Source organism: Gadus chalcogrammus, chromosome 1 (assembly GCF_026213295.1).
Source record: "Gadus chalcogrammus isolate NIFS_2021 chromosome 1, NIFS_Gcha_1.0, whole genome shotgun sequence".
Taxonomy (NCBI): Eukaryota; Metazoa; Chordata; class Actinopteri; order Gadiformes; family Gadidae; genus Gadus; species Gadus chalcogrammus.
The window spans coordinates 9,147,100-9,174,483 of NC_079412.1; the positions used below are offsets into that span (position 1 = coordinate 9,147,100).

At 43.5% G+C, this 27,384-nt stretch overlaps 2 protein-coding genes and 1 long non-coding RNA gene across 5 annotated transcripts; 2 read left to right on the forward strand and 1 right to left on the reverse strand.

Moving 5' to 3' along the window:
- Window positions 1–2: 2 nt before the first annotated feature.
- Window positions 3–6,609, forward strand: apobec2b (apolipoprotein B mRNA editing enzyme, catalytic polypeptide-like 2b). 2 transcript variants are annotated; one of them, XM_056587509.1, is made up of 3 exons: window positions 3–422; window positions 1,192–1,372; window positions 1,793–6,609. In XM_056587509.1, the coding sequence occupies exons 1-3, from the start codon at window positions 124–126 to the stop codon at window positions 1,988–1,990; spliced, it is 678 nt and encodes a 225-aa protein (XP_056443484.1). In that variant the 5' UTR covers window positions 3–123; the 3' UTR covers window positions 1,991–6,609. The 2 variants fall into 2 exon arrangements, with proteins under 2 accessions (XP_056443484.1, XP_056443477.1); XM_056587502.1 differs by having other exon boundaries at window positions 6–422; window positions 1,643–6,605.
- LOC130380320 (hemicentin-1-like) lies at window positions 1,725–27,279 on the reverse strand. Of its 2 annotated transcripts, XM_056587493.1 has the most exons (21): window positions 27,050–27,279; window positions 23,468–23,503; window positions 15,671–15,959; window positions 14,997–15,290; window positions 13,440–13,733; window positions 12,350–12,643; window positions 11,260–11,553; window positions 10,215–10,508; window positions 9,283–9,576; window positions 8,351–8,644; window positions 7,609–7,899; window positions 6,870–7,160; window positions 5,667–5,960; window positions 4,894–5,166; window positions 4,697–4,811; window positions 4,100–4,254; window positions 3,748–3,849; window positions 3,472–3,540; window positions 3,241–3,300; window positions 2,964–3,032; window positions 1,726–2,856 (listed from the first exon to the last, which is right to left on the reverse strand). In XM_056587493.1, the coding sequence occupies exons 3-21, from the start codon at window positions 15,741–15,743 to the stop codon at window positions 2,810–2,812; spliced, it is 3,897 nt and encodes a 1,298-aa protein (XP_056443468.1). In that variant the 5' UTR covers window positions 15,744–15,959; window positions 23,468–23,503; window positions 27,050–27,279; the 3' UTR covers window positions 1,726–2,809. The 2 variants fall into 2 exon arrangements, with proteins under 2 accessions (XP_056443473.1, XP_056443468.1); XM_056587498.1 differs by lacking the exon at window positions 6,870–7,160 and having other exon boundaries at window positions 1,725–2,856.
- On the forward strand, window positions 11,463–13,169 carry LOC130380368 (uncharacterized). Its single transcript, XR_008895292.1, has 3 exons — window positions 11,463–11,581; window positions 11,772–12,671; window positions 12,862–13,169. It is a non-coding gene; the product is annotated as an uncharacterized LOC130380368 (long non-coding RNA).
- Window positions 27,280–27,384: the final 105 nt, after the last annotated feature.

Sequence of the window (27,384 nt, forward strand, 5' to 3'; positions counted from 1 at the left end):
TACAATAGCATCTATTTTGGTCCGTCCACTCATGTTATCAGTCTTCTTTAGACAGACTCTATTCCCCCCTCTCCCTGTCTTTCTCTCCCAGACTCATAGTAGCCACTCAGGAACAGAGGCAGCATGGCCGACAGGAACACAGGACGCTCCAGCGTCAAGAAGAAGGAGAAGACAACCAGCAAACCGCTAGAAGAGAAGGAGAAAGACAAGACCAAGGAGAAGGCTGTGAAGAAGTCACAGGAGAAACCGGCCAAGAAGACTGAGAAGAGCCCCAAACCGCCGGCCAAGGTGGAGGAAGGAGGGCTGGAGGACAAGGAGAAGGCTGGAGATGGAGAGGCAGTCGGGGGAGCTGAGGCCAAAGACCCAGGAGACAATGGCGACTTCCAGCCCATTGAGCTGCCGCCGTTTGAGATCGTCACCGGGTGAGCAGACGTCAGCCGGGGTCCGGCAGAACCCCACCTTCCTCTGCCCTGCTCGGACTGTCTCTTCTCTGTTGCTGTTGTCATGGCTTTCTCACCTCTTTTAAATGTTGGTTCCTCTTTTGATCAGTGTGCTTCAGAGATGCGGTGGACTTATCTGTCGTTTATTATGAGTCATGTTGTTATGGAATACAAACAGTATCAGTAATGGGAGATGCTAATTACTTGCACCTGCCGTCATTTGTAATACTGCAGAAATAGCAATATGAGTCACAGAGCTCACCGAAGCCCTTTTCCCTGTGCTGTTTTTCAAAGGCCTGTTTGTTATGTCTGTGTAGCCCGAGCTATGAGAGATGAACTGTGTGATCTATTTGTGGAATCGCAACTGGCTAGCTAGGAAATTAACCCTACGGTATATGGCGAAGTTGTATCAAAAGCAGGCTAAGTGTGACTTAGCCTGCTTTCCTTTTTCCAGGGCCCAGTCCGTAACAAATCATTCAGCGTTTAATTTGGGAACATTTAAGAAAGTTAGAATGTTTAAATGGGCTCCTATTTATTCATTTAAATAAACGGGTAGGTGTCCCTTCGCAGATGGTCATTCATTTATTTGAACTCCAGCCAAGCTATTGTCTAACAAACTGGAGTTTTACAGTATTTTCCGAAATGGTCGGAGCCATGATCCCAAAAACTGGCAACACATTTACGAACGTCAGGAGTGCTTAAAGGTCTCTCCCTCTCTCTCACTTCAACCCTTCTCTCCTCCCCCACTCAGGCAGCAGATGAGCCCGTTCTACTTCAGGTTCCAGTTCAGGAATGTGGAGTACTCGTCGGGCCGGAACAAGACCCTGCTGTGCTTCCGGGTGGACGTGCCGGGGGCCGACGTGGACCCCCTCATGGGCTACATGGAGGACGAGCACGCCACCGCACACGCCGAGGAAGCCTTCTTCGATCAGGTCAGCGCAGCTCCAGCAACGACCTGTGCTCCACACTGTGTGTGTGTGTGCGTGTGTGTGTCTGTGATTGTGTGCGTGCGTGTTGGTGTGCGTGCGCGCGTGTGCGTGTGTGTGTGAATTACCATGACACACGCATATGATACCATTTCTTCTTCTTTTTCCACAAACTCACCCAACCTCCCCCCTCCATCCTCTCCCCTCCCCCCTCCATCCTCTCCCCTCCCCCCTCCATCCCCTCCCCTCCCCCCTCCATCCTCCCACGCCTCCCAGGTGCTCCCTAAAAATAACGGCTCACAGGGCTACGACATCACGTGGTACGTGTCGTCCAGCCCGTGCACGGCCTGCGTCGCCAAGGTGACGAGCGTGCTGCGCCAGCGGCAGACGGTGCGCCTCACCCTCCTATGCTCCCGCCTCTTCCAGTGGGAGGAGCCCGAGACCTGCGAGGGCCTGAAGGCTCTGGCCGGCGCCGGCTGCAAGCTGAGGATGATGAAGCCCGCCGACTTCCAGCACGTGTGGGAGACGTACGTGGAGAGGGAGGAGGAGAGCTTCGCGCCGTGGGAGGACTGCCAGGACAACTACAACTACTACACTGAGAGGCTGGCCGGGATCCTCAAGTAGGCGTCGCCCGCGCCAGCGAGCGTGGCATCCCGTGTATATAGTAGACCGCCGCCACGACCTTGGGCCGGAGGTCAATAAATGCTTCCGGTGGAACGGTTTGATACTTTGGTGTTGGTTTGTAGGTGTTTCATTGCTGTTTTATTGGTTGGTTAGTGCAGGGCCAATTAGGCCTTACAGGGCCTAAATTACATTTTTCCCCGGTAAAGGGACATGTTCCCTTGAATGATATAATTAGGGTATATGTCTGTACGAAGCGACAATGCACCACACCACCTAGGCGGCTTTTCTGGGCTACTCCAACCAAAGGACATAGGCTGGTTATGTTGAAGCCAGTTTAATGTAAGTTTAGCAGGTAATGAACATGGCAAGGGGGCTCCACTGCTATGCAGGAGATCTTCCCTAGTGTGCTTGGAGGCTCAGCCAGCCCCAGAATCAGACTGGGCCAGGTGAGGCTACTTAAACCTGCCATCATCCACACACTCTCATAATGTAATTATGATAACACTAGTAAGACAACAGAAAACATCAATGGTAAGTTGTCTAGGACCAATATAAACTTCTGACATATGCCTACATCTTCATACAGATAAGGGAGATGCTGGATAGTCAGTTTGATGTTAGAGGCAGAAGTATGTATGCTGCCATCTGGTGTTTGCTCCAATAATTTCATATCAAACCATCCTACATCAGTAGGTTCCCATTAAAACATGTACAATGCAACAATAAACCATAAACATCAATGAAAAAATAATAATAATTTGCAACTGTTTAACCAAGTCAGGTCAGAAGAATGGTTCGAGTCATCACGGTTCAACCAGGTCAATATTTAAAGGACTTTAGTCCACCATTGGTCTCGGACGTCTCAGCTAGAGGGAGAAGCACATGGAAACACAGATACAAATCGTTTACTACTGTGCCAAAAATAAGTATTTGCAGATCATTCAGAAATGTATTTATATTATTGTGATTGTACCTTCGACCTCAGAGAAACTTAATGGAAGAGGTGTTGATTCATGGCAAACGGGGTCTATGTCTGCTGCATCTACATGAAAAATAATTAAGATCAACCACATAAGGCATGTGAACAAAGCATGACTAAAGCACGGACACACAGTAAGTAACAACTCTTATGTATCCAAGCAGAGCAAAGCTGATTTCTTCAATCAGATTTAAATAGTGTCCTGTTATTGGCCAACCATTTTTTATGTGTTTTTCAAACGGCGTGACCTGTTTGCGGGGTCAAGCTTTACCTTTAGTTAAAGCCGGCTTTTCTTCATCACTGACGTACTCCGCCAGTGGACAAGGTGCAACTGTGTGGAGAACGGGAGGGGATTTGGAATTGATTAAAATGCATGCAAAGAAAACCAATCCACCAGCATTAAAGCCCAATTTCCATGAAAACGTGGAGCACAACCAAAGAACAGTGTCATTTCACAGCACATGCATGAAAGTCACACCTCAACAGTAACCCGAACACATACCATCACTAGCTTGCAGCTCCGCCCTGGTGAGAAAGAGGTTGACCTCTTCGGGTTTGTCTTCGCTCGTGACTGTGGGAAAACAGAAGTAATGTGCTACCCTATTATGCTGATGAGAACTGGCCCTTGTGTACAGCAATTATCAGGCCAGAGACATGGTAATTGAATACATGCAGTCTTCATTTAGATTGCTTGGTTCGATAATACTGAGATCATTTTGGGTCATCTATACAAATCAAATGCCATGGCACCAAGAATGTTGAAACAAAGATGTAAGACCTGGTTTGCGTGTTATTCTCATCACAATGCATCCGATGAAGACAGCGATGATGCCGAAGAACAGACATCCAGATATGGAGAGCAGAACTCTTCTCTTAAGAACTACAAACAAGATGGAGGAAAACCATAAATATATTGATTACGGATATTAATAATAATAATAATAATAATATTATAAATAATATAAAAGGAATAAGATGGCAAATACAATTAAATCCATAACATGTTGTCCAACCTGTCCCAACAGCTATTTCTAACCAGATCTTACTAATCCTGAGCCTATGAAGAACAAACACTGGGTCTGAGGTCACTCTAGCTACTAAGAGCTATCAAAACTCCCGCTACTACTCACGGAGATTGGTGGTCTTGAAGGGTTCACTTCGCTGGGAATACAAAGGCCGTGAAGAGCGGTTGCCCATGCAGCTGTAGTGGCTCTGGTTCACGTCTTTACTCATGACCGGGTGTTTGGCGTTAAAAGACAACGGGGACTGCTCACTTCCTCCAAACCTTGATGTTATCAGCATTTTCAATTAGTTCAAGTCAAGTCAATTCAATTTTATTTGTATAGCCCTTAATCACCAGGACAGCCTCAAAGGATTTAACAGGCCATATACTTATGACACCCCCCTGACCCTAGCCACCCAGAGGGCAAGAAAAAATGGAACGCAGAGCGGGGGATCCCTCCTTCCAGGGATGATCCGGAGTGCAATGGGTGCCATCATTGACATACTGTAAATACATACATATTTACAGGCAAAACATTTTAAATCGTCGATGGGGTGCTGGCCAGTTAACCATAAAGAGAGTCCAGGCATCCAGTCGTTGCATCGGAACGGCTGCGTGGGCACCGACACCAGGATGAATCGGGCCCGAACGGATGAATCCGGGAGGAGATGATGGATGCGTGACAGAGTGGCACAGAGTACACACTTAAGAGTTCAGTACCTACCATGTGTAGTTCCACGTGTCTTCGCTCCCGTGCACCTCGCATTTCAGATCCAGCCGATCGGCGGAGAACACCTCAGACCACCCTGTTAGAAGGGTCACCGTGGCCCTGGGACGCACTGTCCGGAGGGAAACCAATCGTCTAACGCTGGAGATGTTGTTGCGTACAAAGATGGCTCATAAAAAAGAAAACGCACCAACCTTCAACGCTGATGCTTATTGTATTACTGTCCTCTGTGGTAAAGGGTGGTTCCTGTCCTCTTGTTGCACGGCATCGATGCGCCCCGGCGTTGACAGAGGAGGCCGATGGGATGGTGTAGTTCTCCCCTTGATTCGGGAGTTTCGCTGAGTCCTTGAACCAATGGAACTCCCATCCAGATGAAGTGCTAACCTTACAGCTGAATTTGATTGATTCCTTGGCATACATCTTCCGATGCCCGGGATCTTGTATTAGCTCTGGTGTAGGTTTCTTATCTGGAGGTATGTAGGCATAATCATAATCAACTATGTTCAGATGTTGTGGCCAGAGGGAAAAACACCTAGTCTTTTGCCATTGTTCAATAGATGGACAGATCTGACATTTCCCTTATTAATACAATGACGTCATTCTTTTCCCATAGTCATTTTCGGTTTCTGCAATAATAAATATCCTAAAACCTAATATTTGTTTGTTTTACGATCATAATAATGCAGTATAACTACTATATTCCCAGACGCCCAAACATACTTGCTCAACACAGGGTTCCTTCTTTAAGGTAGTAGTGGGTCTGTTGTCTTAAAGGGATAATTTAACAAATTAAACATTAGTTTAATTAATTGACATCTCCAATTAATTTACTTGAATTAAATACATATTAACTGCCAAATGACCCAACCACCTTAGTGTACATCACCTGGAACCGCTGAGATAAGAAAAGACTGATGTGTCATACATTTCATACGCAACGAATAATGACATTTTGCAGGATACTCACCATAGACAGATAAGGAGAGCGGCTTGCTGTGTTCAGACGTAACAGGTGCTCTGCCTTTGAGTTGTCCTGTACAGTTGTACTCTCCCTCATGCTCCTGTCTAGCAGAGCTAATCACAAGCTGGGATCCGTCGGACCCAAAAGAGACACCTGGCACCGCCATCTTTTGTCCTCCTCTGTACCAAGTGTAGGTCCAGTCGTCTGGGCTGTCCTGCATCTTACAGTTCATCTCCGCTTTCTCAGAGGGGAAGACATCAGGCCATGGTGTCTGGAGAGCCACCAATGGAACAGGAATCTCTGCAGAAAAGGCAACACTTGTATGTTCCCGTTGTCGCCAACAGTGAGAATCACTTAGGTCGGATTTGACCAACGGGAATATCCACTTGAATACCAATTAACAAGTGAAAGAATGAGGCAAAATGTATGTTGATGTGGAAATTAACTGCCCCCAATAGTCTTTCTTAAACGGCAAGTTGGCATTTTATTCTCTTATGGTATAAATAATGGGCTACGAGAATAAACTATTATGATATTGGTCTTTTATGAGTTCTTTAGATTCTTCGCCTCTTCTCCATAATGTTTGGTTAACTCTTGTCTTGTCAATTTTCTTTTCTTCTCTTCTTCTGCTTTACCGCGTCTCTCATGCATCATTGCGTAGAGTCGGTAAACTTCGTTAGTGGCCTGTTGCTTTAAATATTGCCGCCGTGAACGATTATGGGTTACATACGGTATATCTCCTTTCCTTTCGTAAAGGTTGGTCAGGAGTATCCTATGCTAAAGGTGGGTTAAAGGTTGCATCAAGGCACTTTTCCGACACATTTTTTTTTAATTCGAACAACCAGTTTGAGTTTAGTGTAGTTGTAAAGCAAAACTTTTCGGCTGCTCACTTGATCTGCTTTTCGTTGTTTTATTTCTCGTAGATATGACCGCCCTTTTATTAATACTTTATTTCCGATAGTGATTTGAAATCTTTGTAAGCAAATATGAAATATATAAAACCTTATATTTGTTATTGTTTTACAAATATTTAAACATAACTTAACCCACTGTTGCTACTATAGGCCCAACATAAAACTGTGTCTGTTGTCTAAAGGGGACAACATTAATTTCAGTTAATTTTATTTAATGTCATGAAGTGGCGTGATGACGTGGAGCACAAGGGATTCCTCTTTTGTCTTTGAAACACCTAAATAAACTTGGACTCACCGTTGACTGTGAGGGGAAGTTCATCACTCATATCGTATGCGGTCAGATTCCTGTTCTTATGTTGTCCTTTACACATGTACTTTCCAGCGTCTCCAATTGAAGCGGCGAATATGGACAGGGTAGTCCCGTCAGTGGACAGAACCACGTGGGCAGCCTGGATCTCCTTGCTATCTCTGAACCATGTGAACTTCCATTCAGAGCTACCCTCCACCGTGCAGCTCAGCTCCACCCTCTCATTGTAGAACACCTGGGACCAAGCTGTGTTGAGCTTTATGGCTGGTTTGGGAATACCTTAGTGAGACAAAAGTGGCCTTTTAGAGAAGGAAAATCCACATCCATACAGAGAACAGCGGCAAACAAAGACAAAAGCAACAACTTTATGTATAACTGTAAACATTGGGCAGCTCTCTTGATCTGCTTTTCGTTTGTTATTTTTGTAGATATGACCGCCCTTTTATTAATACTTTGACATCATTTATTTCCGATAGTCATTTGAAATTTTTGTAAGGCATATATGAAATATATAAAACATTATATTTGTTATTGTTTTACAAATATTTATAACATAACTTAACCCACTGTTGCTACTATAGGCCCAATATAAAACTGTGTCTGTTGTATAAAGGGGACAACATTAATTTCAGTTAATTTAATTTAATGTCATGAAGTGGCGTGATGACATGGCGCACAAGGGATTCCTCTTTTGTCTTTTAAACACCTAAATAAACTTTGGACTCACCGTTGACTATGAGGGGAAGTTCATCACTCATATCGTATGCGGTCAGATTCCTGTTCTTATGTTGTCCTTTACACATGTACTTTCCAGCGTCTCCAATTGAAGCGGCGGGTATGGACAGGGTAGTCCCGTCAGTGGACAGAACCACGTGGTCAGCCTGGATCTCCTTGCTATCTCTGAACCATGTGAACTTCCATTCAGAGCTACCCTCCACCGTGCAGCTCAGCTCCACCCTCTCAGTGTAGAACACCTGGGACCAAGCTGTGTTGAGCTTTATGGCTGGTTTGGGAATACCTTAGTGAGACAAAAGTGGCTTTTTAGAGAAGGAAAATCCACATCCATACAGAGAACAGCGGCAAACAAAGACAAAAGCAACAACTTTGTCCGAAAGGGACAACAAAGGCCTTGAGAAACTGCTAGGCAGCAGAAGGGATCGTTGGTACAGACCTCCATCTCTGTACCAACGATATTCTCATCTAGAGGAAACATTCACTTGGCAGCTAAGGGGCACAGACTCCCCAACATACGACTGGTCAAAAACCAGTACTGTTTTATAAGATATGCCTTGGTCTGTTGCCAAAAATTGCATAGTTTAACAAATGACAATTAATTAAATACATGAAATGTAATCAGTTCAATCATGTTTTAATTGAATAAATGCACAATAATTCAACATCTACCATCTGATTTGATGACAAACAACAATTTTATTCTGTAATCATAATGCGCATTAGCAATAACTCACCTTTGACCTCTAAGGACTGTGGTTTGCTGGGTTCAGACTTAACAGGTCTGCCCTTGAGTTGTCCAGTACAGGTGTACTGTCCCACATGCTCTGGTCTAACCTGGCTAATCGTGAGATCAGATCCTTCTGACCCAAAGGAGACACCTGCCCCCTGCACCACCTCTTGTCCTCCTCTGTACCAGGTATAGGTCCAGAGGTCTGGTCTGTCCTGCATACTACACTTCAGCTCCACTGACTCAGAGGTGAAGACGGCAGACCATGGTGTCTGGAGAGCCACCGATGGAACGGGAATCTCTGCACACAAGCCAACATAAGTACAAATGTAAACATTGGGAAGCACTGTTGATTGCTTTTCCTTTAAGTTATTATTCATCTATACAACAACTTTCCCTTTATCAAAACGTCCTTCATTTCCAATATCCATTTAACATTTTCCTTATGCTAATATTGTGCAACCAATAGGCTATATGTTTTTTATAAATATTTCTATATTAACACAGTGTTTTTACCATAGGTCCAACATACAACGGCCCAAAACAAGGTTCCTTCTTTAAGGTAGGGCTGGGTCTGTTGTCCAAATGGGACAATATAACAAAGGCCTTGGAAAACTGCTAGGCAGCAGAAGGGAGTTGACCTCCAACTCTGCACCAACGATATTCCCATCTAGAGGAAACATTCACTTGGCAGCTAAGGGGCACAGACTCCCCAACATACGACTGGTCAAAAACCAGTACAGTTTTATAAGATATGCCTTGGTCTGTTGCCAAAAATTGCACAGTTTTACAAATGAGAATTAATTAAATACATGAAATGTAATCAGTTCAATTATGCTTTAATTGAACAAATGCCCAATAATTCAACATCTACCATCTGATTTGATGACAAACAACAATTCTATTCTGTAATCATAATGCGCATTAGCAATAACTCACCTTTGACCTCTAAGGACTGTGGTTTGCTGGGTTCAGACTTAACAGGTCTGCCCTTGAGTTGTCCAGTACAGGTGTACTGTCCCGCATGCTCTGGTCTAACCTGGCTAATCGTGAGATCAGATCCTTCTGACCCAAAGGAGACACCTGCCCCCTGCACCACCTCTTGTCCTCCTCTGTACCAGGTATAGGTCCAGAGGTCTGGTCTGTCCTGCATACTACACTTCAGCTCCACTGACTCAGAGGTGAAGACGGCAGACCATGGTGTCTGGAGAACCACCGATGGAACGGGAATCTCTGCACACAAGCCAACATAAGTACAAATGTAAACATTGGGAAGCACTGTTGATTGCTTTTCCTTTAAGTTATTATTCATCTATACAACAACTTTCCCTTTATCAAAACGTCCTTCATTTCCAATATCCATTTAACATTTTCCTTATGCTAATATTGTGCAACCAATAGGCTATATGTTTTTTATAAATATTTCTATATTAACACAGTGTTTTTACCATAGGTCCAACATACAACGGCCCAAAACAAGGTTCCTTCTTTAAGGTAGGGCTGGGTCTGTTGTCCAAATGGGACAATATAACAAAGGCCTTGGAAAACTGCTAGGCAGCAGAAGGGAGTTGACCTCCAACTCTGCACCAACGATATTCCCATCTAGAGGAAACATTCACTTGGCAGCTAAGGGGCACAGACTCCCCAACATACGACTGGTCAAAAACCAGTACAGTTTTATAAGATATGCCTTGGTCTGTTGCCAAAAATTGCACAGTTTAACAAATGAGAATTAATTAAATGCATGAAATGTAATCAGTTCAATTATGCTTTAATTGAACAAATGCCCAATAATTCAACATCTACCATCTGATTTGATGACAAACAACAATTCTATTCTGTAATCATAATGCGCATTAGCAATAACTCACCTTTGACCTCTAAGGACTGTGGTTTGCTGGGTTCAGACTTAACAGGTCTGCCCTTGAGTTGTCCAGTACAGGTGTACTGTCCCGCATGCTCTGGTCTAACCTGGCTAATCATGAGATCAGATCCTTCGGACCCAAAGGAGACACCTGCCCCCTGCACCACCTCTTGTCCTCCTCTGTACCAGGTATAGGTCCAGAGGTCTGGGCTGTCCTGCATACTACACTTCAGCTCCACTGACTCAGAGGTGAAGACAGCAGACCATGGTGTCTGGAGAACCACCGATGGAACGGGAATCTCTGCACACAAGCCAACATAAGTACAAATGTAAACATTGGGAAGCACTGTTGATTGCTTTTCCTTTAAGTTATTATTCATCTATACAACAACTTTCCCTTTATCAAAGCGTCCTTCATTTCCAATATCCATTTAACATTTTCCTAATGCTAATATTGTGCAGCCATACAGGCTATATGTTTTTTATAAATATTTCTATATTAACACAGTGTTTCTACCATAGGTCCAACATACAACGGCCATAAACATGGTTCCTTCTTTAAGGTAGGGCTGGGTCTGTTGTCCAAATGGGACAATATAACAAAGGCCTTGGGAAACTGCTAGGCAGCAGAAGGGAGTTGACCTCCAACTCTGTACCAACGATATTCCCATCCAGAGGAAACATTCACTTGGCAGCTAAGGGGCACAGACCACAACATACTCAAAACATGAATCATTCATGAGGTAAGCCTTGGCAGGTGCCCGAAATTGGACAGTTTAATATATTTTAATCAATTAAATGCGTTCAATTGAATCAATTCAATTACATTTTAATAGATTAAATTAAATAAATGATACTTTGAACATAGATGCATATATATCGCGGTTACTACACTTTTCATTAGTAGTCATAAATATAATTGAGATATATTTGTTTTTTTTGTGGTATGTCACATTTATAATTATTTCAAAAGTCCTGTAAATGTTGCAGCTGTGTCACCTTACCACTATGATTAGATTCTGTAATCATAATGCACATTAGCAATAACTCACCGTTGACCTCTAAGGACTGTGGTTTGCTGGGTTCAGACTTAACAGGTCTGCCCTTGAGTTGTCCAGTACAGGTGTACTGTCCCGCATGCTCTGGTCTAACCTGGCTAATCATGAGATCAGATCCTTCGGACCCAAAGGAGACACCTGCCCCCTGCACCACCTCTTGTCCTCCTCTGTACCAGGTATAGGTCCAGAGGTCTGGGCTGTCCTGCATACTACACTTCAGCTCCACTGACTCAGAGGTGAAGACGGCAGACCATGGTGTCTGGAGAGCCACCGATGGAACGGGAATCTCTGCACACAAGCCAACATAAGTACAAATGTAAACATTGGGAAGCACTGTTGATTGCTTTTCCTTTAAGTTATTATTCATCTATACGACCTACCCTTTTTCGAAACGTCATTAATTTCCATTATCTATTGAATATTTGCCTAATGCTAGTATTGTGCAACCAATAGGCTATCTGTTTTTTTATGAATATTTCTATATTAACACAGTGTTTTTACCATAGGTCCAACATACAACGGCCCAAAACATGGTTCCTTCTTTAAGGTAGGGCTGGGTCTGTCGTCCAAATGGGACAATATAACAAAGGCCTTGGGAAACTGCTAGGCAGCAGAAGGGAGTTGAATTCCAACTCTGTACCAACGATATTCCCCATTTAGAGGAAACATTCACCTGGCAGCTAAGGGACACAGACCACAACATACTCAAAACATGAATCATTCATAAGGTAAGCCTTGGTCTGGTGCCCGAAATTGGACAGTTTAATACATTTTAATCAATTAAATGCGTTCAATTGAATCAATTCAATTACATTTTAATAGATTAAATGCAAATATAATAAATGTCATATAATCTGATTTGATTTAAATTAAATTAAATAAATGATATTTTTAACATAGATGCATATATATCGCGGTTACTACACTTTTCATTAGTAGTCATAAATATAATTGAGATATATTGTTTTTTTTTGTGGTATGTCACTTTTATAATTATTTCAAAAGTCCTGTAAATGTTGCAGCTGTGTCACCTTACCACTATGATTAGATTCTGTAATCATAATGCACATTAGCAATAACTCACCTTTGACCTCTAAGGACTGTGGTTTGCTGGGTTCAGACTTAACAGGTCTGCCCTTGAGTTGTCCAGTACAGGTGTACTGTCCCGCATGCTCTGGTCTAACCTGGCTAATCATGAGATCAGATCCTTCGGACCCAAAGGAGACACCTGCCCCCTGCACCACCTCTTGCCCTCCTCTGTACCAGGTATAGGTCCAGAGGTCTGGGCTGTCCTGCATACTACACTTCAGCTCCACTGACTCAGAGGTGAAGACGGCAGACCATGGTGTCTGGAGAGCCACCGATGGAACGGGAATCTCTGCACACAAGCCAACATAAGTATAAATGTAAACATTGGGAAGCACTGTTGATTGCTTTTCCTTTAAGTTATTATTCATCTATACGACCTACCCTTTTTCGAAACGTCATTAATTTCCATTATCTATTGAATATTTGCCTAATGCTAGTATTGTGCAACCAATAGGCTATCTGTTTTTTTATGAATATTTCTATATTAACACAGTGTTTTTACCATAGGTCCAACATACAACGGCCCAAAACATGGTTCCTTCTTTAAGGTAGGGCTGGGTCTGTCGTCCAAATGGGACAATATAACAAAGGCCTTGGGAAACTGCTAGGCAGCAGAAGGGAGTTGAATTCCAACTCTGTACCAACGATATTCCCCATTTAGAGGAAACATTCACCTGGCAGCTAAGGGACACAGACCACAACATACTCAAAACATGAATCATTCATAAGGTAAGCCTTGGTCTGGTGCCCGAAATTGGACAGTTTAATACATTTTAATCAATTAAATGCGTTCAATTGAATCAATTCAATTACATTTTAATAGATTAAATGCAAATATTATAAATGTCATATAATCTGATTTGATTTAAATTAAATAAAATAAATGATATTTTTAACATAGATGCATATATATCGCGGTTACTACACTTTTCATTAGTAGTCATAAATATAATTGAGATATATTGTTTTTTTTTGTGGTATGTCACTTTTATAATTATTTCAAAAGTCCTGTAAATGTTGCAGCTGTGTCACCTTACCACTATGATGAGATTCTGTAATCATAATGAGCATTAGCAATAACTCACCTTTGACCTCTAAGGACTGTGGTTTGCTGGGTTCAGACTTAACAGGTCTGCCCTTGAGTTGTCCAGTACAGGTGTACTGTCCCGCATGCTCCGGTCTAACCTGGCTAATCGTGAGATCAGATCCTTCTGACCCAAAGGAGACACCTGCCCCCTGCACCACCTCTTGTCCTCCTCTGTACCAGGTATAGGTCCAGAGGTCTGGGCTGTCCGCCATACTACAATTCAGCTCCACTGACTCAGAGGTGAAGACAGCAGACCATGGTGTCTGGAGAGCCACCGATGGAACGGGAATCTCTGCACACAAGCCAACATAAGTACAAATGTAAACATTGGGAAGCACTGTTGATCGGCTTTGAAGTTATTTTTCGTAGATATGACCCCCCCCCCCCCTTTATTAATGCTCTGACATCATTGATTTCCAATAGTCATTTAGAGTTTTCGTAATGCTAATATTTAATATATAAAACCTTATATTTGTGGTTCTGTCCACTGACGGGTAGTCCCGTCAGTGGACAGAACCACGTGGGCAGCCTGGATCTCCTTGCTATCTCTGAACCATGTGAACTTCCATTCAGAGCTACCCTCCACTGTGCAGCTCAGCTCCACCCTCTCAGTGTAGAACACCTGGGACCAAGCTGTGTTGAGCTTTATGGCTGGTTTGGGAATAGCTTAGTGAGACAAAAGTGGCCTTTTAGAAAAGGAAAATCCACATCCAGAGAACAGCGGCAAACAAAGACAAAAGCAACAACTTTTGTATCGATCTAAACACTGGGCAGCTCTCTTGATGTGCTTTGCGTTTCAGTTATATTTCATCGATATGACTTTAACTTTATTAAAACGCTGATGACATTCATTTCTACAAGTAATTAAAAAAAAATTTGAGAAGGCAAATATTGGGCAACCTTATATATATATTTTTTACGAATACTTATAACGTATCTTAACACAACGTTTCACACCGTTGGTCCAACATACAACGGCCAAAAACAAGGTTCCTCCTTTAAGGTAGGGCTGGGTCTGTTGTCCAAATGGGACAATTATAACAAAGGCCTTGGGAAACTGCTAGGCAGCAGAAGGGAGTTGACCTCCAACTCTGTACCAACGATATTCCCCATCTAGAGGAAACATTCACTTGGCAGCTAAGGGGCACAGACCACAACATGCTCAAAACATGAATCCTTCGTAAGGTAAGCCTTGGTATGTTGCCCGAAGTTGGACAGTTTAATACATTTTTATCAATTGAATTTATTCAATTTAATCAATTCAATTACATTTTAATAGATTAAATGCAATATAATTAATGTAATGTACTCTGATTTGATTGAAATAAAATAAAAAAATGATATTATTGAAACACACATTTTGTACATAGATGTATATATATCCCTGTTACTACACTTTTCATTTGTAGTCAAACATATAATTTAGATGTATTTGTTTTTTTTTGTTTTATGTAATTCTTATGATTATTTTAACAGTCCTGTAAAGGTTGCAGGTGTGTCACCTTACCACTATGATTTGATTCTGTATTCATAATGTGCATTAGCAATAACTCACCTTTGACCTCTAAGGACTGTGGTTTGCTGGGTTCAGAATTAACAGGTCTGCCCTTGAGTTGTCCAGTACAGGTGTACTGTCCCGCATGCTCTGGTCTAACCTGGCTAATCGTGAGATCAGATCCTTCTGACCCAAAGGAGACACCTGCCCCCTGCACCACTTCATGTCCTCCTCTGTACCAGGTATAGGTCCAGAGGTCTGGGCTGTCCTCCATACTACAATTCAGCTCCACTGACTCAGAGGTGAAGACAGCAGACGATGGTGTCTGGAGAGCCACCGATGGAACGGGAATCTCTGCACACAAGCCATTTGAATTTAATAATTAAACATTGTGAAGCTCTGTTGATCGGCTTTGGAGTTATCTTTCATAGATATGACCCGCCCCCCCCCCCCCTTTATTAATACTCTGACATCATTGATTTCCAATAGTCGTTTACAGTTTTCGTAATGCTAATATTTAATATATAAAACCTTATATTTGTTTGTTTTACAAATATTCATAACACAGCTTAACACACTGTTTATACTATTGGCCCATACTATTTGTCTGTATCCTAAAATGGAAAACCTTAATTTCAGTTACTACGTTTTCATATCATTAAGTGGCGTGATGACATGGCGCACAAGGGATTCCTCTTTTGTCTTTGAAGCACCTAAACAAACTGTGGACTCACCGTCGACTTTGAGGGTAAGTTCATCACTTTTGTAAGGGGTGAGAGTCCTGTTCTTATGTTGTCCTTCACACATGTACTTTCCAGTGTCTACCACTGAAGCGGCGGGTATGGACAGGGTAGTCCCGTCAGTGGACAGAACCACTGTGGTCAGCCTGGATCTCCTTGCTATCTCTGAACCATGTGAACTTCCATTCAGAGCTACCCTCCACTGTGCAGCTCAGCTCCAACCTCTCAGTGCAGAACACCTGGGACCAAGCTGTGTTGAGCTTTATGGCTGGTTTGGGAAGACCTTAGTGAGACAAAAGTGGCCTTTTAGAGAAGGAAAATCCACATCCATACAGAGAACAGCGGCAAACAAAGACAAAAGCAACACCTTTTGTATCGATCTTAACACTGGGCAGCTCTCTTGATTTGCTTTGTGTTTCAGTTATTTTTGATTCGATATGACCTAACCTTTATTAAAACGCTGACGTCATTCATTTCTACAAGTAATTTAAAAAAAATTGAGATGGCAAATATTGGGCCACCTTATATTTGTTGTTCTTACGAATACTTATAACGTATCTTATCACAACATTTCTACCGTTGGCCCAACATACAACGGCCCAAAACAAGGTCCCTTCTTTAAGGTAGGGCTGGGTCTGTTGTCCAAATAGGAAAATATAACAAAGGCCTTGGAAAACTGCTAGGCAGCAGAAGGGAGTTGACCTCCAACTCTGTACCAACGATATTCCCCATCTAGAGGAAACATTCACTTGGCAGCTAAGGGACACAGACCACAACATACTCAAAACATGAATCCTTCGTAAGGTAAGCCTTGGTATGTTGCCCGAAGTTGGGCAGTTTAACAAATGTTAATTAATTTAATACATTAAATTGAATCAATGAAATCACATTTAGTTTAATTAATGCAATATAATTAATTAAAAGTTGGAGGATTTGATAGCCAATGCATCCCTGGGGGGTGCTCAACTCTCACCAATGACTAATTAACACCAGTAATTAACACCACATTAACACCAGTGTTAATGAAACAACGCTACTTGGTGTGCTCCCTGCTGGATTTGACACCAGTACTGCCCGGCGTCGGCCAGGCTGGCAGAATCGATAGAGTTATTGGGATCAGTGACTGAAGGACTTGACTGTCCATCATGGAGCAACTGTCTGGTACGTCCATTCAGGGGAGCGACCTTCAGCATGGCACTGGAGGCGGACTGTTTCTGTGGTATAGATGTGACCAGCAGGAGGCGCCAGATGTACGGTAGGATAAATGTGGTGGGCGGTGGCTGCTCGTTCAGTCGAGTTTCCGGTAGCGGTGAATCGAATCATGGAATGCACGGTTCTCAGCTCCTCCCTCGTTCTCATTCTCAAACGATCGTGGAAGTCGGTCATCAATCAACAACACAACTTTAACCAAACGCAGCGGGATGGGGGGGTTATTGGATGTTTAACATATCAGCAAAATAATAGACTTGATTTAGCAATGATGGTAGGGTTCCCGGGTGGAGAACGAACCATGAAAGAACGACACAGATTGACGTGACATTCGAATATTTGATTAATCTGGCATGATCTGGCATATTGAATCAGCTTGGGTCAGCTTAGCTCAGAAGGTAGAGCACTTGTCTTGTAACCTAAAGGTTGCTAGTTCAATCCCCAGCTCCTCCTAGCTGAGTGTTGATGTGTCCCTGAGCAAGATCACTTAACTGCTCCTGGCGAGCGGGCTTTCGCCTTTCATGGTTGACTCTGCCGTCGGTGTGTCAATGTCTGTATTAACCGATGTAAGGTGCTATGGATAAAAGCGTCGGCTAAATTCCCTAATTGTATTTGAATCGTATTATCGTACCCTCGCTCACTAACGACTCGTGCCCACTACCTGCGAACCCGCCTTCCCACGTCCGTTGACTGACGGTGCAGTGGGCATGTAGGGTAAGTCTCTTCCCCCACCACCACCAGTCAGTGAACGAACAGCGAGTCAGCGAATAGTTGGTCTGGGAGGAGTTGAGTCTGAGAACAAACGAGACGATAGAGAGAGAGGTATCAGTTCGGTTCGTTCTTGTCAAAGATTCGTTCATTCGAACTGATTCGGTCGCGAACAGCCCATCACTACCACAACCGACTGCTGGGGCCACATTTAACATGCTTAGAATGTGTTAAAAATGGGGGTCCTATTCGGGAGAGAGGCCCCCTTGATGTTGTCAGCTAGATAAATAAATTGTTGTATGAGCTATCTTTCATAGGCTACAATACCGTAGCCTATGTTTGGGCTACCCTGTAGTTCGGTAACAAATCTGTTCGGTATGTTCAGCTGTGTTGAATGCTTTTGGTACCGCGCGGACGGTGTCTGATTCAACTTGCATAGTTTGAGAGCGTTGGCGGCGATGAGGATTGGAGCCATTGGAAACTCAGATTGGTTGTGTGCTAGCGAATCAGCGCGGTGTGTTGAAAGGGCGGGAATGACGATGGTAAACAGACCACATGTGGTGTGTTCCTGAATCCTCAGACGCCAGCCTTCCGAGTTGCACCTTTGACCTAATATCCGGTCTTGGAGCATTTATAGCGTTCCTGTTCATCTTTGTGATTGTGTCACGAAATGGCTAGTCGTTGTTTATTGTTAGCTACATTAGCCTCTTTAGCAAGCCCGAAAACAAAAAACACAACTTTACATTGTATTGCAAGCACATCAAGACTGTGCAATGTATAAATTGGTTAACGGAATAAAGTAGCAATGTAATCAAGTGTGTAAGAGCATTCGACATTAAAATGACCAACGCGGTACAAATACAAAGAAAATAAATCTCTTGCCGGGCGCAGCCATTTTGTTGAGAGCGTCATCACTGCTCTCGGTCTACTTTCAGATTTCCGAAAGTTGAAGACAAAAAGGGGGCGTGCCACCGCGATTTTTACTCCAAGAAATGCCTTAAGAAGCTGGGAGCTCTATTTCATGTAGGCTACACCGTCTAGGCTTCGCCTTATGGGCCTGTCTGAAAATGTTCAACTATGCACCAATCAACGTGGGCACTGCCCACATTTCCCACGGTACCGTGTATATAAGGCGGCGCAAACCGCCGCCAATCCTCCCTTTTCTTTCAGCATTTGTACTGATCTACGGAAAACAAAGAAATTACTTCCAACCATAAGATGGCCGGTGGCAGCGGCGTGGGCGAGGCCACGGACCAACAGCCCTTTTCAGGGCCACTGGAGAAAGCTCCTATAGGAGCTGGGGGGCCCTTTTCAGGGCCTCAGAGCACCTCCTGTCCCGCTTCCCTGCGTGTTTCAGGTGTTTCAGGTGCCTCGGCGCTGAACACACCGCGGCTGCCTGGGTTGCTCCCGCCTCCTGCGCCGCCTACCGCACTCTGCCTGAAGAGGGGCTCCTCTCCAGGCACCACTTTTTCTCCCCGTCGGTGGACCTCGCTGAGGCCATCGACATCTTCAGGGCCAGAGTTCCGGATGTCCCGGACGCCGACGACGAGCAAGTCGAGGTTGACGACGCCGGATGGCCGATCTCTTCGGCGAGATCATGGGTTTAGGCGGCGGCCGTCAAGGGCCATGTCGGATGACATGCAGGGCGAGTGTTTTCGCATCCCGTCTTCCTCCCGGCGGGCTACCCAGTACCCCCTGTTTCCACCGGTTCAGCACCTTTTCACTGCTGCGGGTGGGGACCCCTCTACTCTGAAGGCCCCGGTGAGGGCCTTCACTGACTTCACCAACGTGGAAGGGTGGGCTAATACTCAGGCGAGGGGGATCCCTCGCCTGGAGCCTTCCCTAGCAGCGCTTTTCTGTCCGAGCGACGGACGGAAAGCCGCTGCCCCCCGACCGCCTCCAGAAGCAGATTACCGGCCTGACGGACAGGGTGTACGTCTGTACCTCGCAATCTGCGGCGGCGGTCAACAACATCGCCCTGCTCTCCTCTGCCCTGGTCTCCTTGTCGGCTGGCAGGGAGGATTACGGCCCGGAGGAGGCCGCGAGATGGCTGGCGGTTTCCCGCTTCTCCAGCGCCATCCTTCAGCTATGCCAGCCGATAGCCGTTTCGGCCGGCCGGCATATGGCGTGGGCCACAATGATCCAGAGGGCCATAAGGCTCTCGGAGGTGCTCGCTCACCAGCAGTCCATCTGTGAGAATCGTTCCCGGTTCGGGGTGATTCTCACAGGCTCCTCCCACCAGCAGGCCAGGAGGAAGCGGGGTCCAGGCCGGTTCCAGCGCTCCAGGGGGCCGCCTCCACCTCCAACCCCGATGCCGCAGCAGCAGCAGCAGCAGCAACAGCAGCCACCGCCGCAGCCGGGGAGAGCGCCTTATGGGCTTCACCTTAGCCCATAAGGCGATGTCTAGACGGCGTAGCGTACATGAAGTAGAACGATAGTTGTGATATTATAACTCTAGTTCTATGATTGTAGGCGTAGCCGTCTAGTATCCCACCTGCTGTACCCTCCAAATGCTGAAAGAATAGCGTGGAGGATGGGTGGCGGTTTGCGCCGCTGTCATGCCAAATTTGTACCGGCTGCCAAATTTGTACCGGGCGCGTCATCCATACGTAATCCATTCCAAACCTGCCTGGCAACAGATGATCGCGTCGTCCGTTGCCTGGCAACGGACGATCGCGTCGAATGACGTGAAAGGTTCACGGACATTCGCGAACCTTCTATCTAGCGATCCGTTATCTGTATTGTGCTATTTCGTCCTTGACCTGCTTTAAACACTCAGTTTACTTGCTAAATTTGATTAAACAATTAAATACAATACAAATATAAAGTAAAAACAAGTGTTATCTAGTGATCCGTTTTCTGTATTATGTTATTTCGTCTTTGGCAACATGAGCGCGAATGTTTTTTGAAACCAGCTTTAAACACTCAGTTTACTAGCTAAATTTGATTAAACAATTGAATACAATAAAAATATAAAGTAAAAACAAGTGTTATCTAGCGATCCGTTAACTGTATTATGCTATTTCGTCTTTGGCAACATGAGCGCGAATGTTTTTTGAAACCTGCCCGGCAACGGATGACGCGATCATCTGCTGCCAGGCAGGTTTGGAATGGATTACGTATGGATGACGCGCCCGGTACAAATTTGGCAGCCGGTACAAATTTGGCATGACACCGCCTTATATACACGGTGCCGTGGGAATGTGGGCGGTGCCCACGTTGATTGGTGCATAGTTGAACATTTTCAGTGCGTGCGAGCACGTGCACGGGACAAGCCCATAAGGCGAAGCCTAGACGGCTACGCCTACAATCATAGAACAAGAGTTATAATATAATAACTATCGATTTCCGACTCAGAAGTCTGGCATCCGAGGATTGAGGAACACACAATTAAACAGAGAGGGAGCAGAGTTACACACTACACTTCATCTTTGCATGGCAATTTTCTGACATTTCTACATATTTCTGGAAGCCATGGCTGCGTTGACCGCTTTGTTATTCTAATTGGATAATCTATGATCTGCATTACGTTCCTTTATTTCCTGTTTTCATGTTTTGGATTACTGGCGGTGTCATGCCAAATTTGTACCGGCTGCCAAATTTGTACCGGGCGCGTCATCCATACGTAATCCATTCCAAACCTGCCTGGCAGCAGATGATCGCGTCGTCCGTTGCCGGGCAGGTTTCAAAAAACATTCGCGCTCATGTTGCCGAAGACGAAATAGCATAATACAGTTAACGGATCGCTAGATAACACTTGTTTTTACTTTATATTTGTATTGTATTCAATTGTTTAATCAAATTTAGCTAGTAAACTGAGTGTTTAAAGCGGGTTTCAAAAAACATTCGCGCTCATGTTGCCAAAGACGAAATAACATAATACAGAAAACGGATCGCTAGATAACACTTGTTTTTACTTTATATTTGTATTGTATTTAATTGTTTAATCAAATTTAGCAAGTAAACTGAGTGTTTAAAGCAGGTCAAGGACGAAATAGCACAATACAGATAACGGATCGCTAGATAGAAGGTTTGCGAATGTCGCGTAATCCATTCCATGTTTGGAATGGATTACGTATGGATGACGCGCCCGGTACAAATTTGGCAGCCGGTACAAATTTGGCATGACAGCGGCAGCCGATGTTAAGGAGACCTATTGCATCTTGCGCAAGCGCTGAATGTACACGTTACTGTGTGCCTTCTGAGTTGCACTTTTGACGTCATATCCGGTCTCGGAGCATTTATATGGTGCGTTCACATCGCTGGAAATTATGGGGAAAACATTTTCGCGTGAATGACACCTCCTGAAGCTGTTCTGCAACTCTGGCCAAATTTTGTGGTGCGTTCCCATCGCTGGAAATTAGTGAGAAAATATTTTCGCAACGTCAGAAAGTTTGTGTGAACGACACCTCATGACACAGTTTAACCAGCTCTAGATAAGGGGAAGTGTTGCCTTCCATACAGTGGCAATACTGTATGTGCTTCTCATAAATAAAAGCAAAAGGATAGTAGGTGATAGGAATCAAGGAAATAAAGGCATGCAAACTTGAAACTGATCCAACTAAGCTCTGTTTAGTTCTTACTGGTTTTTATCAGATAAAAAAACCCTGCTTTGAAGAACTTTTAGATTCCCAACCGGCTGTTTCCCAAGTGCACATGAGCGGTCGCTGACGGGAACACGCGTAAGCGTGAGCGTCATTACTGGCGAGCCGTGTGGTTATCACCAGGAGAGTGAATGCGCCTCTGGCGTTCCCATTCGTCTTTGAGATTGTGTAATGAAAATCGTTCTTTATTGTAAGATACATTATCCTCTTTAGCAAACCAATTCGAAAACAAACAACATATTTTTACATTGTATTGCAAGCACAGCAAGACCCTGCAATGCATAAATTAGTGACCGTAATAAAGTAGCAATGTAATCAAGTGTGTAAGAGCATTAAAATGACCAACGTGGTACAAATAAAAATAAAATAAATCTCTTCACGGGCGCAGCCATTTTTCTTGAGAGCGTCATCACTGCTCTCGGTCTACTCTCAGAATTCCGAGAGATGAAGACAAAAAGGGGGCGTGCCTCCGAGAAATGCCGCAAGAAAGTTGCGAGATTTCCCGATTTCCGGCTCGGAAGGCTAAGTCCGGACCCCACCCACTTTTGGCGTTGGAAAGGCGAACAGTTCCGCACCTATTTATACCAAACTGAACCGCACCCGCCGGTGGAAACGTACTATAGGACACTTCAAATTTACTGTCACTATATGTGACACATCTCATATACAACATCATTAATTATAGTGCTCATACACAACAACACTACTACAGATTTATCACAAAGTTGCCGGGAGTCCTAACCATGGGGATAACACGCCCCCTTCTCCTTCATAGAACTATCAGCTCAAAACACATTTTCCTTATTCCAGTGTTCGAATCTCAGCTGAAACACTGGGTTCACTTGTTCTTTAATGTTTGTTGATTTTTCACACACACACACACACACACAGACACACACACACACACACACACACACACACACACACACACACACACACACACACACACACACACACACACACACACACACACACACACACACACACACACACACAGTCGTTTTTCACTTAAACCTAAAGCTACTTTTGAGCCAACAGCAGCCCTATATTGTCATGCTACCAGTATGTGTTCAAATGAATCACATAGCTCTAACACACATTCAATCTACCCCTCCCCTCTCTTTCTCTACTTCTCACTCGCTTTACTTCTCTCTCTCTTTCTGCCTCTGAGAACAATCAGATAATATATTCCTACTATGTAACAATAAGCTTTTTACTTGTTCAGAAAAGCCTATACATTTCGTAAATAATAAACTCTTAACATTCTTACCGGATTCATCTATAGCAGTACACAGGGCGGTGAAACCTGTTGGGAAGACAAGGGGCAGGATTCAGATTAGTCAAAGGATATTTAAATTGGGATTTTTATCCAAAGTGACTTCCAACCATTCATTCACACACCGACGGCGGAGTCGACCACGCAGGGCGTGGTCGACAGCTCGTCGCCAGCTCGTCGGGAGACGTCAGGGTAAGGTGCCTTGCTAAGGGACACCTCGACACTCATCTAGAAGGAGCCAGGGATCGAACCAGCAACCGTCTGGTTACAAGTCAACCCGCTCTACCTCCTGAGCTACTGCGCAAAATCCCAATTTTATATTTAGTTGAATAGAAAATACTATAACGGGTGTATAAGACATTAAGGGTCATGTAGACCTAATGGAAATAGTACTAAATAGCCTAAAACAAGAATGATTATCCCATTTATTCTACTTCTTGCTTGCCAACATAATAAAACAATTCAAATACTTTTATACTTTTATTAAGCTTTTTCTTATTCCTATGCATGTTTATTAAATGTATACTCTGTTTGAGTTCATCTCCCTCAAAAAGTAGTCCCTTCAATTACGACCGATCAAACATGTTTGTGACACCTTGAAAGGCATTATCCCGCTTATACCATGATCACTTGCCAAAATAAAATAAATTAAAGGGATACTTCACCGGTGGAGATATGAAGGTTACATGAAGTAAATAATTCTATGTATTATAAAATGTGCAAAAAAAATTTAAATCGGTTCATCCTAGCCTGAGAAAAGGCAGAAAAGTGTCTCTCTGGCTCAAAAGTAAGGAATCCTCCAACTACCACAGTGCTTTGCGGTCGCTGCACCGCCCTCCTGTTTCTGTTTGAAGGGGGAAGGACCCATGGTCCTAGCGCGAGTGGTAGCGCGAGCAAACTTTGTGTAAACATATCCCTGTGATACGTTGACTAGTTTAGACTTCTGCCCTCGTTTTTTCAAACGCATCATTTGTATATTACTGTACAGCATGAAAACATTTGCTGATTACAGTAGCTCAGCATATCAAGTATTTGTACTCAACCTTTTCTCCCCAGTTGAAATAAGTGTTTATCTTATACAGTAGGCCTACTTTAGTACAGGGCTCTCGAGGCTCACGCATTCGGCGTGAGACGCACGCAATTCAACCCATGCACATGCTCACACGCCACACTTCGTATTTCTCACGCAGAGAAATGACCAGGATAGCGCCACCCAACTGGGCCGCTAGTGGAACAGGTAGGAATCAAATGGTTTTCCCGTACGTAGGGTAACCAGACGTCCTCTTTTGCCCGGACATGCCCTCTTTTTGAGACACTTTAAAAAACATGTTTGGCGGCATTTCAAAATCGTCCAGGATTATATTAAAGCCTCATATATGTTCACATTGAATTTGCGTTGTGTTTCTCTGGGTCGGTCACAAACTAGTTAGGCTACGCCCTCCCCTACTCAGTTCTGTTCGCTTTGCATTGGTGGAAGTGAGTAGGGGGAGCGTGTCCGGTTGCTAAGCGACGTCGACGTCTTTGGCGGACTATTTATCTAATGATCAACACTAGGTAATTGTAAAAAGCCCCACCGTGTGAAGATATTGTTTCATTTGGCAAGGAGCCGTGTAATAAGCAGAATAATGTATAGAACTTGCTGGACATTATCGACAAATAATACCATCAGGGCGAAGCTACGGGTCCGGTGTTGTGCCGAATCTCGACCCCCCGCATATTACAACCCCCCTTCGCGTGAACGCATTCACGCGAAGGGGGGTTCGCGCATTCGCTTATTGTCAACGCCCCATACTTTCATTTAGATCGAGGCGCTCTTCCTTCTGACAATATTAGTCAAAATTAGTGTTTATATTATATCAGAACATCACAAGTTGAGCAATTTATCACAGAAAGCGATGGCATATTTTAGGTTGTAAGTTTTAAAACGAAGACATCGCAATGAAACCTCCGACGACCCATGTACGCTACAACATTCAAGATAATGAACTACGAGAGCACTTAAATACGTAATAGTTAAATAGTTCAAAGTAATACATTTATGCATTATGTTATTTACTCATATTAATTTTGACAACCTCTTGGTAGCCTACCCTAGAAAGCACATTTAACTGTGACTGATCCAAAACTAAGGAAATCCTTTACGATGTACAGACTCAGTGAGCACAGCCTCGCCATCTGTGAAGGATATTAGATATATTCAATGTATATTCAATATATATTGAATATATCCAATATATATTTTGGATATATTGAATGTATATATACTGGATATATTCAATGTCCAGCCAATTTAGCCTGCCGTATTCATCACCCCTCACCTATTTCTTGTTTGCACAGTCTGAGAAACGTATTGATGGTTGAGTGTTGAGTGTTACTGAAAAGACAACATTTTCTTCATTATGAAGTCTTTGGGTTTGAACTTCAGGTGACCACCACAGGCCGCCTGTGGTGGCCTGTGAAGGATATTGGATTGGATATATTCAATATGTATTCAATATATATTGAATATATCCAATATATATTTTGGATATATTGAATATATATTGAATATATACTGGATATATTCAATATCGAGCCAATTTAGCCATATTCATCATCCCTCTCTTATTTCTTGCTTGCAAAGGCTGAGACACTTCAAATTGATTGGGGTTACATCGTTAGGTCACTGGATGTGACTGTAGAGATTTCAGACGTGTAGTCACAACAGGGGACATTTGGCGGGGGGGGGGGGGGGTTGTATGCTGGAAGGCAATTTAGCCTGCCAGAATACAACCCCCCCTCCTATTTCTTGTTTGCAAAGTCTGAGACACTTCAGAATTTTCGGGGTAACATCTTCAGGTCAATGGATGTGACTCCAGCAATTTCAGACTTGTAGACATAACAGGGGACATTTGGCAGGGGGGGGGGGGGGTTGTATTCTGACAGCCAATAGTCATTACCTAAGCCTTTGTTAATATTTCATAATTGTTACTAAATTATCTATTTGGCTCAAGTTAATCGTTTTTTCGTAATCAATTAAATATTAGTTGTTTGCATAACCCTAACCCAACCCTAACACACAAACCTAACCCTAACCCTAACCCTAACACACGCCCCAAACCCTAACCCTAACAAGCGATACTCTGTGGTCAGTGAAAAACTATTAACTATATAGTTTTTCACTGACCTGAACTATAAACTATTAACTTGTGCCAAATAGATATTTTAGTAACCATTAACAAATATTAATAAAGGGATAGGTAATGATTAGCTTGTTATTTATTATGCCACCTTATTATAAAGTGTTACCTTGTATTGTATTTTAAAAGCAACACGTGAGTTGAGAGAGACTCTTCTGAATCGCTAGTAAACTTGTTTCTCCTATATTGCAAGATATAAACTATTTTCTGTCATTATTCAAGAAATTTGCATTGCAACCACTACATGAATAGATATATGTGCAAAATATATGAAACAAAAACCACATACTTCAATTGTGTTCCAACTTATTTGTTATGGCAAGTTATAAAAGTAAGTTGGAGTGAAAAAGTAGAAAGTTTCAGTTTTGTTTGTGAATAAAACCATATAATAACTCACATATAATGCAGAAGAGTTCAATCAGCTCCATTTCTTGTTTGAGCCAGCCGTTAGGTTTGGGTTGAGGTTACCATGCAGATAGACCTACTGTGCACAGACAGGTATGAATGTCAAATGTGCATAATGTTTGTGTGTCTTGCCGCTAAAGGAAATGAAGTGAGGCACGGTATGAGTTTCATTTCTGATTACACCACAGAACCTCTTCCTGTCTCCTTGATATGTGTCATTTTGCCCCAAGCAACAGAAGTGTTTGTGCATGAATATTTGAGTAATACAATGAAGCCCATTCTCGAGAGTCTATGGAAACAATTTGCCTGAAAGTAAAAAATAAGTTA